The 16344-nt window shown below is 41.9% G+C and overlaps 1 protein-coding gene and 1 pseudogene across 1 annotated transcript; one reads left to right on the forward strand and one right to left on the reverse strand.

Moving 5' to 3' along the window:
• Nucleotides 1-3662: 3662 nt before the first annotated feature.
• Nucleotides 3663-5653, forward strand: LOC131277546 (ret finger protein-like 4A). Its single transcript, XM_058292587.1, has 3 exons — nucleotides 3663-3948; nucleotides 4723-5004; nucleotides 5565-5653. Exons 1-3 carry the CDS (start codon nucleotides 3663-3665, stop codon nucleotides 5651-5653), a joined length of 657 nt encoding a protein of 218 aa, XP_058148570.1.
• Nucleotides 5654-5704: 51 nt separating this feature from the next.
• On the reverse strand, nucleotides 5705-6863 carry LOC101414367 (guanine nucleotide-binding protein G(s) subunit alpha pseudogene; annotated as a pseudogene).
• Nucleotides 6864-16344: the final 9481 nt, after the last annotated feature.

Below are 16344 nucleotides of genomic sequence, written 5' to 3' on the forward strand. Positions count from 1 at the left end.
TCTGCTGTTATTTGCTGCGAGTGTATTTTAGATTTCTTGAACTGTGGTGTTCATTCCCATTATATCTGTTATCTTTTTGCGTATATCTGCAATTTCCTCTCCAAGGGTTTTCTTCATATTGTTAAACTCTTCCTTTACTTCATTAACTTTGTCTCTGATATATGTTCTGAGATCTTTAATTACTTGTGCGAAGTTCTGCTCCCCTTCCTGGTTTTTAGCTTGTTCATTGGATTCAGCCATGTTTTCCTGATTACTGGTTTCATTTGCAGTTTTTTGTTGCTGTCTGGTCATCATTTTATCTTGATGGGTTTAATCAGTTCCTTAGGTTCTTTGTGTAGTCTTGGGGATTAATTAGCTGTTGTTCTTGCATAAGTGTTATATCTTCTTTTTGTCACTTTTTTCTTCTTATTCTAATTTCTTGTTGCTGGCTGAGTTCACTTTGAAGGAAAATATTAGGGCCAGGGATAGGCAATTGTGTAAAAAAGGAAAATGTGTAAAATAGTGTTGGTAATAAATGTTACCAGAGCAACAATATGTGATCTGAGAGGATGGGTATTAGACTGATGTAAGTTGTGTAGAGTTATAGCAGTAAGTAGAGTACCTATAATGAGGTAGTCGACTGAATATGGGAGGAATATAGTATGAATTAAAAAGTCAGTGTTTTCATGAGGGAGGGAAAGAGAAAAGAAAGACAGTATTGAGAGTGGATAAAAGACAGAAAACAAAACAAAGGTATTAGAAATTAACAGTTAGACAATTTGGGGACCAAAGAAAGGGAGGTGGTATATAGGAGAGACAGTAGATGATGGAGGATATCAAGATGTGGTGGAAAGGGGATAGTGTAGGTTGCCAAAATCAATTCAAACAGAAACGAGGCAATGGAGGATGAGGAAACCCAGCCAAAGTGAGGTGTTCCCTGCAGCACCTGTTGTATAATTAAGATAAAATAAAATAAGATGAAAAAGAGGGAAAAGAGAAAAGGAAAGGGAAGAAAGAAAGAAAAAAGGGAGTGGGTAAAGAAAAGGGAGTGAAACAAGTAAGGAAAAGAAAAGAAGAAAGAGAACAACAACAACAGCAACAACAAAAAACCCCTAAATAAATGAAAAAAAGACCTTGGGGGATACAATGGGAGTAAAGACTAGGAGATAATGCAATATTAACAACCAGGACAATAAAAAATAAAAAATAAGAAAAAGAAAAAAGAGGAAAAAAATGCAAACATTGAAGGGTAGGACAATCAAGGACTTCAGATGGACCTCAGGGCATGGTGGATTCACGGATGGAAAGTCTGTGATATTGCAGACTCAAGAGGTGAGAGTCTCTGGGGTGTGGGCCACCAGGGTTTAAGGGACACAGACCTGGCAACCTCAAATCCGGTTAACAGGGAGCCTGAGAGCCCGCAGTGCAACACAGCCTTCAGGGATCCCCACAGCTGAATGCCAGCCCTATGAGGGGGGTCACATCCACAAACTCTGACCTCTGTGTCAGAAACCCAAAATTCCCCCTCTCACAAGAGTCTTTTCTGTGAGTGTGTCACCAATTCGACTTCAGGACACCTCCCTCCCTGCAAGCCCCTGAAACAGCCTCCTGGGAGTACCTCTTTATTGTGACTGATTTAAGGACTGCTGCAGATTGGCAGCCAGGCCTAGGGGGCTGGGCTGTAGCCGGAAGTGCTGATATCCAGTCAGAAACCCAAAATTACATGTCTCACAAAATACTCCTCCATCTCTGTTTCTCCTAGTCAGCTTCCAGCCACCTCCCAACCTGCAAGCCCCTGAAACAGCCCTCTGGTGGTGCCTATTTATTGTGTCCAATTTAAGGACCGCTGCAGATTGGCAGCCAGGCCTACGGGGAGGGGCTCTAGCCGGAAGTGCTGATATCCGTGTGAGAAACCCAAAATTCCACGCCTCGCATAATCTCCGTCTCTGTCTCACCAAATTGGTTTCCAAAGACCTTCTGCCCTGCAAGCCCCTGAATGGCCTGCTCAGGGCTTATGAATTCCCCAGCACTGCAGAGCCTCCAGGAATCACCACTGCTGCACCACCCGCCCCAGGGGGGAGCGTCCTGTGCGCAGCCCCTATCTCCATGTAAGAGAGCCTCAATTCTACCTTTTACACGAATCTTCTCTGTCACCATCCCACCAAATCCATGTCCAGACACCTTCTGCCCTGCAAAATCCTGAAACAGCCTGGTCCTGAAGAATTTCCAACGCTGCGCAGCTGCTTCTTTGCAGGAGAGACTATAAGGTGCACTCACTCAGACACCATCTTGCCCCGCCTCCCTCCGAATAGGTTTAATTAATTTCCTTGATATAAATACTAGAAAGTTTTATTTTGTGAGCAAAAAAACAAAAATCCCAACTCATTGATACTAAGTCTATTCATAAGGATTAATGTCGATGACAAATAGTTTGTTTTAAAATTTATGTCCTAATACCAAATCCTACTCCCACCAAAAATAATGTTGAAAATGTAATCTAGAGTGATAAGAACATGGAAATATTTGTCCATACTAATAGGAAAAGTAACTTCAAGACAAAAGGATCTCCTTTGTAATAATCTTTCTATGTCATCTTTTATGCCATAATTAAATCAAAACTTGATTAAATCAAGACGAGATGCAGGATATAAAGTGGGAAGAGGCACTGTCAGTGCTTTTCACTTCAGAACTGAGCTGACAGAGGAAGCAGCTGTAGCCAGAGGAGAATCTAGTGGAGGAGTGGTGAGTGCCATCCTATCTAATTTCAATTCTATTTCTCAAATTTCAGCAAATGGCAGATATGAGAGAGCAAGCACCAGGAAATTAATAATTTATTATTTCTGCAAGTGTTGTCTGAGGCCAACTCAATGCCACCCACAATCTGTGATTTGGGACTCTTGGTCCCACTGGTCTAGGAATAGTAGACAGAAACTTGATTTTCAATATTCAGGCAGAAGAAATGATATAGTCTTGGTTTTCTTTATCAAATGATAGCTTAGACAATTCTAGCAGATGGTGAATTGAGTTTCTCCACTGACTTGAACTTCTCAGCTGTTGCTGTGGGTTTCTGCTACATCCAGCACACACCAGCTGGCAGAGTAGTTGGTTGATCTCCGAGTTAGACCAGCACTAGTCAATACAAATATAGAGTAACCCACATATGTAATTAGAAATTTTCTAATAGCCACCTTAATAAAGTAAAAAAGAAACATGCCCAATTTATTTAATATTCTAGTTATAATTATTTCAATATGTAATTGATTACAAACAGTTATGAATGAGAGAGTTTACATTCTCTTTTTGTTAGTGTGTCTTAAACTTCCAGTCTGTATTTTGCAATCACTGCACAGCTCAATTTAGATCAAGTGAATTTTTAGGTGCTCATGAACCACATGAGTTTTATGTCTATCATATTAGACACCCCAGGTCTAGATCCTTTCATGACTTCAATTTAATGCCAAATAATGAATTATATTCTTAATTCCAACTAGATTCCAAATATCAGAAGTTCAAGGACATGAATTTTATATTTATACTTGTATGCATATTGAATTTTCATTATCTGGGGCTAATGATTGCTCATAGAAGGTACATGACAACTCTATGAATGTAAAGAAGAAAACATCTGGGTCCTTCGATTCTGTAAACTCCATTCTCATGTAGATTTTACCTGGAGATTGGGCATGGCTGAACAATTTAAAAAGGCAAGCAGATGTCCTATCTGCATGACCTACCTTGAAAACCCAGTGTTCCTAAAATGTGGATATGCCTGCTGCCTGCACTGCACCAGTTCACTGCAGGAGGAGCCCCATCTGGAGGGTATATTGTGCCCTTCCTGCCCTGTGGTCTCACAGAAGAATGACATCAGACACGTTTGCCAGTTGGGGGAGCTGGTTTCCAAGGTCCGAGAACTGGAGCCCCAACTGAAAACTATTCTACAGATGAACCCAAAGATATTAAAGTTCCAAGGTAAGGAATCTGTATAACTTCCCACAATGGACCCTGGAATAAACAACTACTCAAAAGGTTCAATATTAAATATGGGCATTAGTTCAATTCTGACACCTACAATTTCTATGTGCCACAAACATCAGTTGTTCTCACCTCGGAGTGTAGATTAGATTCAACTGCACTGGATATTTTAAAGAAAATGTATTTTGTTCATGCCCTAGAACTGTGTTGTCCAAAACAGTAGCCACAGCTGGCTGATGAGTACTTTGAATGTTGAATAATAGTAAGGCAGAAGTAATCCATTGCCTCTGGCTTCCTAACATTAACTCTTAATTTTGATAAAACCATAGCAATTTTAAAGTGTACATGCAACTCCCCAGCCACCAAAGTGAACTGGGAATCTAATAGCAAAGAGAAAAGAAAGTTTAATATTTGAACATTATTTTACAATAAATAGAATACTTTTTCTTCCTTAATGCTGTCTGTAATTTGAGAACAAACAACTGTGATGGTACCCGCCTTCAGGGATCTTATGCATTAAAGAGAAGAATAATCAAATAACCACATAGTTTAATACAAACAGAATCCTTACTGTGAATGAAAGACCCATTCTGCCATAAAATGGGATATTTTAAACTCTTCAACAGTGCTAGGTGACTTTTCTAAAAAAATTTGCTTTAGTGAAAAAAGAATTAAAGGAACATTATTCAACCCTGTATTGGGGCATTTGCAGTAGAAATGTGGAGGGTTTATAGTTTGTCCTTTCGCTAACTGTCTTATTTTCTTCCACAGTGGATTTGACCCTGGATGTAGTCTCAACCAATAACCTTCTAATCATTTCTGAGGACCTGAGGAGTGTCGGGTATGGACATAACAAACAGAATTGTGAAGAACGTGCTGAGAGGTTCAGCTACGCAGTGTGCGTTCTTGGCTCTTCTCGGTTCACGTCGGGCCGCCACTACTGGGAGGTGGAGATGGGAACAGGCACAGAATGGGATCTGGGTGTTTGCAAGGAATCTGCTAACCGAAAGGGAACTGTTCTTCGGTCTTCAGATTATGGCTTCTGGACTCCGGGTTTGAGAGATGGAAATGTTTTCTCAGCCAGCACTAAGCCACACACTGCAGTCTGGGTGAACACCTGGTTACACCGAGTGGGCATTTTCCTGGATATGAATATTGGGAACCTTTCTTTTTGGGACATCACTGATGGATCCCATACCTTTACATTCAGCAACATTCCAGTTTCAGAGCCACTGTGCCCCTTCTTTTCTCCTTCAGTTTTAAGCAATGGTGATAAGGGCTCCCTGAGTATTTGTCCTGTAGTAAATCCACACATTCCATTCTTCCAGCACAACCCAGGATAGACCAATCAAGCCAAGACAACGAAAACATTTATTAAGCATTTGTTTGTGCTAATACTTGTGGCCTTTTCTACATGGAACACACATTATAAATGCAATAAAAAAGAAATTTGGAAAACTTATGTTTCATGAACTCAAAGAAGATTTTTTTTCCTTGCCCACATTTTATTTTTATTCTGACTTTTTTAATGGTGTACAAAACAATATTTATTTATTTATTTATTACTGAAAGTGAGAGGGAACTTTTGTGGCCTTTTTGTCTTTTTCTTTTAGGCGGCCTTAAGCTGAAGGGAAAAGGGGGGTTTGCAAAATCACTCGGGAAAGGAAAATTTGCTTTGTTAATCATGCCATATGGTGGGTGATTAACTGCGTGGACAATTACGTCTCACTTTTAATTAATTGTGCTTAAGGCTTTAATTAAGTGTAGGGGCTGCCCTTAGAGCAGCTCGTCCTGACCAAGGCGCGTGCGCTGGTGACATCTCGCAGTCACTGAACACGCGGCGAATGTTCCGGTGGCCACGGCGCAGGTGAAGCGGGGAAGCAGCGGTGCGCCCGTCTCCATGGCAGTGCTGATTCTCAGGAATTCGTCGCGGATGAAGCACTTGGCCCGAGTCACGCGTGGGTCCTCTCCGGGCTTGGGAAGCAGCATCCTCAGGAGCAGCGTAGCGAGCAAATGCTGGACAGCAGTCCTCGATCTTGAATTTTCCATCAAGGCCTTTCTCAGCAAGCAGGTCTCGCTGGTTGAGGAACAGAATCGCAGAGACGGTGCGCAGCCGCGCCTTGTTCCAGACGCCCTTGGAGAGGTGCAGGGCCGCGGCCGCGGCTGCCGGGCTGTCCTCCCGAAGGGCCACGTCGCAGCTGCCGCTGGCTACGCCAAAGTGATGGCCGCGCAGCGCGGGACCGGGCCCGCTTGGTCATCGCGCTGGCCGCCCACATCGACCACGGCCAAGCCGACTTTGTCCACCTGGAATTTGGTCTCAAAGATTTCATAAGTCAGGACGCGGCCGCGAGGCAGGCGCTGGTCGCTGGGCACGAGTGGGCCTGCTTGACGACATCAGTCTCGTCCACGCAGCCCTGGGCGCAGGCAGTCAGCGGGCACCCACTGGCGCGCTGGCGGCAGGTGCGCCCTCCTCCTCCCGCAGAGCCCTGGCGCGCTTGGGAGGGAAATCAAGTCAGGCGCGTGCACCACGCTCAGGGTGCAGCCCCCGCTGAGCTGGTTCTCGGGCTTGGCCAGCTCCACGCGCGGCTCCAGGTTGTCATGGCGGCCACGAGGGACTCAGTGGCCTCTTTCAGGTTATTCTTCATGTCCTGCGCTTTCGTGGCCTTCTCACCACCGCTGTTTGCTGCTTGCTGCCTGCGTGTCCTCTTCCGCGCCCTCTCCATTAAACCCATTAACAGGCAGGATCCTCATTTGCTTCACGATGGTGCTCTTACCACATTCTCCAGCACCCAGCCGCCGCAGGCGGGGCGTGGCCCGTCAACCTGCTTGTCCTGCTGCAGCAGCTTCTCCATCTTCTCGTTGGCCGCGCGCTGCGCCTTCTCCTCGTTGCGCTGGTCCTCGGCCTTGCTGTTCCCGAGGCCTCACGCGGGCCGGGGCAGCACTGGGCGGGCCGGGCCGGGCCGGGCTGGCCGGGGCGGGCTTGGCTGCTGGCGAGGAGGAGCGCAAGGGGCTGCCTGCGGGCCGCGGGCGGGCGCCGGGGAGTGTGCGGTGTCGGTGGGAGCCTAGGGGCGCGCGCAGATGCCCGCCCCGCGAGCCGAGGCCGAGAGGGCTGAAGGCGGCCGCCGCGGGTCCGAGGCGGACTGGGCCAGGAGCCGCCGGAGCTGCCGCCCGGCTCCTATTGCCCCGGCCGCGGCCCCACCCCCGCCCCGAGCCAAAGATGCCTTGGCGGGCGGGGGAAGCGGGGGAGGCTCAAAGAAGTTTTAATTGGAAAATAAATTTCACTTTATATACTAAATGTTGTGGGTGGTTGTTCTTTGAATATATGCTTATTCTCTTTGAATGCAATGATCTCAGAGAGAGGGGCAGGAGACTCTTGAGAGCATAGGTAGGGCCTAATGGGGAGGACAGGCCAGTAGGTCAAGCCCTCAATGTCCTTGTAAATAACGATGAACATGGCGCTTCACTGAGCTCATCTTGGTGGTGACCATGAGTCACAAGGGGAGAGGGAGGGAGAAGAATAGATGGAACACGGGGCATTCTGGGGCAATGGAATTGTTCTACATAGACCACATCAAAATCACCAAATCTATAAAAGCGTACAGTCCAAAATATAAACCACAACATAAATCATCGACCATGGTGAGTAGCAATGTTTCAATATTTGTACATCAACTGTAATACATGTACCATCCGCATGTAAAATGTTATTCATAGGGGGAAGGGGAAAAGGAAAAGGACTTTGGGTATATGGAAATCACCTATATTCTGTACATGACTTTTCTGTAACTTAAAGCTTCTTTGAAGACAAATGAAAAAAATAAGACACTGGGTGAATACATGGAAGAAAATGTCACATCGAAGACCACAGATCTTACTGTGATGAAAGACAATAGGAAATTTTTTAAATTATATTTTTTATTTCAAACTTTTTTTTGGTATTTTATTTGTTATTTTAAAAACCATCATTATTATATCATTTTCATATTAATTGTATTTGGCTACAATGTTGGCTTCAATTTTGAATAAGTTTTGGATCACAGAAGGGTTGCAACTATGATGGGGAGGATCATGGGTGTGCAGTGTCAGCCATGGGGTTGCACTGGAGGAGGTTCACTGGGGCATACCTACAAGGAATACGAATGCCTTCAAGTGTTCATGGGGCATTGTCACAGTGGGTGGAGATCCAAGCAATAACTAAGGAAATATCAGATTTCCATCCTGGGGAGCTCTGCCACATTCTCCAAAGGGACAGCAAGAATCCCCTGAGTGATTAGTGAAGGAGGATGGACCATTTATGTGTCCTTGACTGTGATGACTGTACTTATGAAACTTTACTTTTGAAATTGAATCTTATCATGGTACTATAGGGTGCCTAAGAGTTACCTCCTGAGAGCCTCCTTTTAGCTCAAATGTGGCTTGTCTCTAAGCCAAAACTCAGTATATAAATGCATTAGCCTTCCCCCAGCATGGAACATGATTCCCAAGGATGACCCTCCCTGGCATAGAGCGAGTATTACCAGCCAGCAACTAGCAATGCAACTGGAAAAAGACCTTGACAAGAAGGGGAAAGGGTAAAGACAAATGAGTTCATAAGGCCAAGAAACTTCAAAATGAGTCTAGAGGTCATTTCAGAGGTTGTGCTTATGTATGTCTCAGCAGATACTCACTGACTGCCAAAGTAAATATTACCACAAATAGCAGGGCTCCTGAGGGCTCTGGAGACATCCAGACACTATAGGCAGGGCAGACAGCTCAGGAGTTTGGTGCCCTGCCAGTAGGCACTACTTTGGAATTTATGGTTCCCACTGTTACAGAATTGGAGCAGTTGTGGTTTCCCCACACATGGCTATACTGTCCCTCTAATTAAACCTAAAATTAGTACTAGAGTTGATAGTTGTATATCCAAGAGACTTAAATCTGGGCTATTCACGTGCCATTGGGGCCCTGAATCTCAACAGACTTGCAACATCTACTCTCCAGTTCATTGGACTCACCCAGGACAACTAACAAGGAGATGAAGTCTGACAATGGCCATCTCAAGGAACAGAGAGAATCTGCAACTGTAAGCAAGAAAGTCCCATCCATCTGCCCCATAGGTTCTAAGTCCCCTCTCAATTAGAGGTGGAGTAGGCATCACCATCACAGAATCCTCAGGATTGGGGAATGGGCAATGGACTAGAGTAGTCCATTTTGACTTTGATCCTAGCAATAGAAGTAGTTTTATCATGGATGTGGAGGCAGTGGCTGATGGAGATTCCAAGGGGAGGAAGAGGGGAAAATAGGTGTAATTTGGGAGCATTTTCAGTACTTGGAATTTATCTTGAATGACATTGCACTGACAGATACAGATCATTGTATATCTTATAATAAAATGCAAAATGAGCAGAAGAGAGGGTAAATTACAATGTAAGCTATAATCATCACTTAGTGGCAATGTTCCAAGATGTGTTCAATTGTGGCAAATGTACCACAGTAGTAAAGAATGATGTTGATGTGGGAAAATGTGGGAGAGCTAAGAAGCAGGACTTACGTGAATCCCCTATATTTTTTGTGTGTAACATTTATGTAATCTAAGTTTCTTCAAAAAATAAAAAAACTGAAAAGTATATTTAAAAACTAATTAAATAGAGATTCATTAAAAATATTGGTGAAGTTGCTACATGTATAAATACTTGTGTGTCAGGAAAAAAATAAATTGCATTTTAAATACTAAATAGTATGAATGGTTATTCTCTTGTTTTATGTTTATATTTACATTTCTATAAAAACATCCTGAATTCTCAGCTCAATTTCCAAATATTTTTATTTTAATTTTTGTAACAACAACTAAATATATTGTGGAGGTTATAAATTAAACATTGGCACATACCCAAATTGTGTAATTTTCAAAATGATAGGGAAAGAGTACCTTCTAGTCAAAGTAAAATTGTATGTGTGTTTAAACAATAGAAAATATATAAATACCAGTATAATATCCAGAATTGAAAAGACAACTTTTCTCCATTATGACAAAGTTTATCTTAAATTTCCCTCACCTGTGCTCCCCTATGTAGATCAACCACATACTTCACGTGCTGTAGAAATGGAACTGTTTGGTATCAAGTGTCCTCCTGGTAGTATCTCATATGAGCAAACATTCATTCCTTACTTCTCCCATGTGGCACCCTCCTTCTCATGACACAGAACTTTAAATCCCTAGAACAATCAATAATGAACAAAAATGAGCAGGCCTGATAAATCCTAGAGAGGAATTTAAAAAGAATTATAAAAATATAGAAACAACCCAAAATAAGATAAGAAGAACATATCACAAAGTAACATAATCCAGCTATTATAAATACACACAACATAATTTAATTACAAAAATCTACTGACTAAAAGTAAATTTTATATATATATATATATACACATATATATTCCTTATACACTATCAACAAAAGAATGTTGTAGAGGCAATATTATTCATCAGAGAGATGGAAAAATAATAAATGTATAAATGACCAAGAACAAACATTCAAAAAGTGTTAAGCAAAACCTGACAGAAGTAACTAATTAAAGAGAGTTCTGGAATAAAAGTTAAATATATATTTTATTTTGGTAAAATTCATTGGAAATAAAATTTGCCATTGGTTAAACCATTTAAAAGTGTACAGTTTGGAGGAATGAAGTGCATTCATGATGTTGTGCAACCATTATCACATTCTAGCTCTGTAGCTTTTTCATCATTATGCATAGAAAGCCTGTACTTATTAAGCAGTCATTCGCCCTTTCCTTAAGCCAACACCAATTTGTTTTCTATCTCTCTGGATTTAGCAATTTTGGATATTTCATATGAATGGAATCAAAAGTATATGTTCTTAGGAAGTGGCTGTGGCTCAATCAGTTGGGCTCCCATCTACCATATAGTAGGCCCTGGGTTCATGTCCCAGGGCCTCCTTGTGAAGGCAGGTTTGCCCGCATTCCATGGAGAGCCACCTGGTCTGCAAGCACCATGGAGTGCCAACTGAGCAAGGTGACACAACAAAAAGGGAGACAAGCAAAAATGCAGAAAAGCGTGCAGTGAATGGACACAGCAAGCAGACAGCAAGCAAACCTCAATAAATAAAAATAAATAAATACAGAGACAGAAGAATGCACATCAAATGGGCACAGAGAACAGACAGCATGCAAAAAGAGTCACAAGGCGGGGGATAAAAAGAAAGTGTATGTTCTGTTTTTTTGTCTGGCTACTTTCACATAGCATAACGTTTTCAAGGTTCATCCATGCTATAACACATATCAGTACTTCATTCCCTTTTATGGTTGCTATGTCTTGCAGTTCCCATAATTAACCTGCACTTCATAAGCCTCATATGCAAAATATTCTAAATCCAATGATTAAATATTAAGAAGAAGAGGAGAAAAATAGAGATATACAGGGAAGAAGGTGATGTGATGATGGAAGTGATTGGAGTGATTCACCTATAATTCAAAGAATGACAAGGATGGTGGGAGTCAACAGACGCTGGAAGATGCAGGGAAGGATTTTTCTGTAGAGCTTTCAGAGGGAGTATGACCCTGCCTACACATTGCTTTCAGAATTCTGGGACATCCAACTGAGAGAATTAATTTTCTGTTGTTTTTGAGCATTCAGTCTGTCTAATTTGTTACAGCAGCCATAGGAGACTAATACAGTGTCATACCAGAGAAGAAGTGTCCAACAAACTCCATCCTGCTCCCTAGAACATTCCATATTTTTATTCCATGAATGTCAATCAGTGAATTTCCACAGAGCCTCTTGCCAATGATTTTCCAGTCATGTTCCTTCCATGGTCCTGACCATCCAGCCAATGATATCCAGTTACACATATAGCTGTTTCTCCTTTCAAACAAAATGAGCAATCGGATTAACTCCTCAGAATTCTTCCTGTGAGGAGGATTTTTCTTCATCACTGTTCTTCAGGGGAATCCCCAAAAGTCTGAAGTGTTATATCACATTTAGTTGTCATATCTCTTCATTCTCAAACTTAAAACAGTTCCTTCATCATGTTTTCTTATGACTAGACTCAGTCAGGGGGACAATGGAACTCAGGAATGGAGAAGGTTGCTGTTATGAACTTGAATGAGAAATGGGGTTAGAGCAGAACAGCTCCAGTTACTTGAGTCTTGGTTCTCCAACATGTGTGCAAGGACTGGAGGTTGGGAATATGACCTTGGTAAGTAAGATTTTGTAATATGGAGTCCTTTCAGTATCAGAGACTCAAAGTACTGAACAGCCAATAAGAAAGGGCAAGGAAATCTCTATCACTGTCATAGGGAAAGGTAGATAAGTTCATTTCTGTCCAAAGTTACTACTGGAAAAGGATTGTCAGCAACTTAGATCCAAAGACAGACCCTTGAGTGGGCTGGGAAACCTATTTTGTTCCTTTCTTCTTCTTAATGGAAAATTCCCTAATCCAAGAAATGAACATTAATGTGATTCCAGGATGATGGATCTTTTTGGGAAATTCTTGGGAAAGACTAGATGTTTAATCAAAACACTGGGGTTGATGTTTTCAATAACTGAATCCATATGGTGGAATAAAAAAATATAATCCCTGCTTAAGATGGGCTTAAAACAAATAAATGCAAAACACATTAGGGATTACTATTTCATGAGCAAGAGTCAATGAAACAACAAACTTGAGAATAAACATGCCCCAAATGTCACAACATCCTAAAAGTAATTATAGGATATATTACTTTAAACATTTAAATAGTAAGATTAGGGAAGAGGACTCGGCTCAACAGTTATATCATCTGCCCACCACATGGGAGGTCCACAGTTTGAACTCAGGGTCTCCTTGACCCGCGTGAAGCTGGCCCACGTGCAGTGCTGATGCACGCAAGGAGTGCTGTGCCGTGTAGGGGTGTCCCCCGCATAGGGGAGCCCCATGTTCAAGGAGTGCACCCTGTAAGAAGAGCCGTCCAGTGGGAAAGAAAGTTCAGCCTGCCCAGGAGTGGTGCCTCACACATGGAGAGCTGATGCAGCAAGATGACCCAACAAAAAGAGACATAGATTCCCAGTGCTGCTGACAAGAATACAAGTGGACACAGAAGAACACACAGTGAGTGGACACAGAGAACAGACAACTGGGGGGGGGGGCGGGAGGGGGATGGGAAAGGGAGAGAAAGAAATAAAAATAAATCTTAAAAAAATCAAAATAAATAGTAAGATTAGAAACAAAACTTCATATACCTCCATGCAAAGATGAACCAGTCAGTGGAGAAACAATAGGAAAGGATTTCTCAGAAATATTAGTCACAATTTTTAGTACACTTGTGAATTTTTCAGCTTGCCTTAATGAGTCAAGAGTACTTGAGTACTGGTATTATGTAGGGCAAAACACATTTTCCTTTGCTTTAGATTTAAAGTGATAAGTAATTCCAGCACCAAAAAGCAACTGTTCTCCCTGGAAATGCTTAAGAGGAAGACAGTATAATTTAATCACTGGAGAGTTATCTCACCCCTTTTTAGCACCTTCTGCTATTTCTTATTTTTTATCATATTATATCATTTTTATTCATTCTTTGACACTTGATCAACCATGAGTCATGTAAAACCAAGAGAAATTGTTTTGGATGACTGATTTAAAATGAAATCAATCTCATTTTTATAAGTTGTAATGTAGTAGAAACAATTACTTTATAAAAATAACTTCTGATTTTGATACCGTAACTAATAAAAATTAAGATCTTGACTGTTTGACATTGGCAGGAACAATTTTGGAGCTTATTCACCAAACTTCTCAAAGATGATCTTTGGAATCCTGGAGAGAAAGTTCTTTTGAAGAAGTGACTATTCTAGTGATGTGGTTTTAGGAAAGATTTTTGAGTACATTGAACTCATTTTCTTGATCTAAATATGAGGAGGTTTTACTTGTTTGGGCAAAAACTATTTGAGAGTAGCTCCATTATTTCATAAAGATTAATAATTATGCCAATATTTTGTTTTAAAAGTTTCTGTCCTAATACCAAATCTTATAAGCAAAACCCATCTTAAATGACTGTGAGGATATACTTTAGTGCAATGGACACAACCAATCCAGTGTCCACATAGAAGAGGTGGCATTGGATTGGGAAAAGTGGACATAATGGACAAAGGGTATGGGGAAAGGCAGGAAGAGATGAGAGGTGGAGGCATCTTCGGGACATGGAGCTGCCCTGGATGGTGCTTCAGAGGTAATCACCGGACATTGTAAATCCTCACAGGGCCTACATGATGGAATAGAGGAGAGTATGGGCCATGATGTGAACCAATGTATATGAGGTGCAGAGGTGCCCAAAGATGTACTTACCAAATCCAATGGATGTGTCATGATGATGGGAACGAGTGTTGTTGGGGGGGGGGGAGAGGGGGGGTGGGGGGGGTTGAATGGGACCTCACATATATATTTTTAATGTAATATTATTACAAAGTCAATAAAAAATAAAAAAATTAAAAAAAAAAACAGGATATACTTTATTCATCTTAATAGAAACAAAAAACAATATTAGGATAAGACTTTCATTTTTGTAACCTATGTAGTAAGTAAAAATGTAATTCCTGTCATAAGTGAATGAAAATTTGATTGAAATAGGTAGAATGTGGTTAATTTGTGAGGAAGGACCCTCACCAAGAAAAACCCTCTGTTGTAGATTTCACTACACTGCTGAGCTGAAAGGAGAAACAGCTGGAAAACAGAGGAAAACCTCAGTGTGAGTCCAAACTTATTTATTTTTTACTTCTCAGATTTCTACAAAGGGCAGATATAGAGAGTATGGTCCAGGGAGCTGAGTAAATTATTACTTCAGCAAATATGGTCTGAGGACAGCCAACTCAATGCCAGGAAGTGTATGTCTTTAGGGACATTTGAGCCCACTGTTCTATTACCAGCAGACAGATTATGCCTATCCTGGATCAAAAAATGACATAGTTTTTATCTTCCTTAATGAAATCATTCTGTGGCTGACTCTACAAAATGGTGAGTTGGGGTTCTACCATTGACTTTGTATTAGTCAGGATTCTCTAGGGAAATGGAATCAACAAGGGATATCTGTCGATAGTGAGAGATTTATCAGTCTCTCATGCAGCTGTGGGGATACACAAGTCCAGGTTCCACAGGCGGGCTGCAACCAGGGGCTCCAATGAAAGTCCAGTGAAGATTCTTGATGAGTTCTGGAAGATGTTGGCTGTCCAAAGACGAGCTGTGAAAAGCTCTCTCAATGCTGGAATCACTTCCCCTTTCAAGGGATTCAAGTGATTGGGTTAAGCATCACTCACTGCTGATGGCAATCTCTCTGACTGATGTAATTATAACCAACTATCTATGATCTACCACTGCAGCTCTCTGTGGATGCGGCGCCACTCATGGGCAGGCTGTGCTTTTTTCACATGGGGCGGCTCTCCTTATGGGGCACACTCCTTGCATGTGGGGCTCCCCTACATGGGGGACACCCCTGCATGGCATGGCACTCCTTGTGTGCATCAGCACTGCACATGAGCCAGCTCACCACATGGGTCAGGAGGCCTGGGGTTTGAACCCTGGACCTCCCATATGGTAGGCAGATGCTCTATCAGTTGAACCAAATCTCCTTCTTGCAGTCTCATTTTAATATTCCAAGGTGCCAAACCCTATCTTCTTTTCTGTTAATTCTTGGTGTCCATGAGAATGTGTCATATAATTTATGGAGGCTGTGTTGGGCATGAATAAGAGATGTCTTGGTACATATCTTATTCCAAAATATAAAATGAAAAAATGAATTTATATTCACAATAAGTTTACTATTGCTTCATGTGAATATGCATTTGTGATGGTGAAATCTGGCCAAGATATTTTTAAAGTTTTTAAAAATTTTTAATCCCCCCCTTTGAGGCTTGCTTGCTGTGTGCTTGCTCTGTCCATTCACTGTGCATTCTTCTGTGTGTCTGTATTTATTTATTTTTTATTTACCCCCCTTGCAGCGTGCTTTTTTTCTGCTCTCTGTGTCCATTCACTGCATGCTCTTCTGTGTTTTTACTTGTCTCCCCCTTTTTTGTTGTTGCATTACCTTGCTGAATCAGCTCTTTGCAGCACTTGCAGGCTGGACAGCTCTCCACAGCATGTGGGCAAGCCTGCTTTCACAAGGAGGCCCAGGGCATGAGCCAAGGGCCTCCCAAAAGGTAGACTGGAACCCAACAGATAGAGCCACAGCTGCTTCCCAAGACATTTTTAATCCTTGACACTGCATGTTTGGGCATCAGGAAGTCAGGAAGCCAAGTCATAAGGGAGCCTAGAGGAATAATGTGTCCTTTGTCCAGAGGGCTCATTTCCAAGACTCTCCTTGGCTCTATTCATATGATTACCTTAGGACAAACCTTTCTGTACTGTGATTCTAATAATTAAGCCTGGTTGG

This window comes from Dasypus novemcinctus, unplaced genomic scaffold (assembly GCF_030445035.2).
Source record: "Dasypus novemcinctus isolate mDasNov1 unplaced genomic scaffold, mDasNov1.1.hap2 scaffold_134, whole genome shotgun sequence".
NCBI lineage: Eukaryota > Metazoa > Chordata > Mammalia > Cingulata > Dasypodidae > Dasypus > Dasypus novemcinctus.

Excerpts from the sequence above, each read along its gene's own strand:
- LOC131277546 (XM_058292587.1), top strand. The coding sequence starts at position 3,663 with ATGGCTGAACAATTTAAAAAGGCAAGCAGATGTCCTATCTGCATGACC. Across the intron at positions 3,949-4,722 it reads AAAGATATTAAAGTTCCAAG|TGGATTTGACCCTGGATGTA; the intron begins GTAAGGAATCTG and ends TTTCTTCCACAG. Across the intron at positions 5,005-5,564 it reads TTATGGCTTCTGGACTCCGG|GCGGCCTTAAGCTGAAGGGA; the intron begins GTTTGAGAGATG and ends TTTTTCTTTTAG.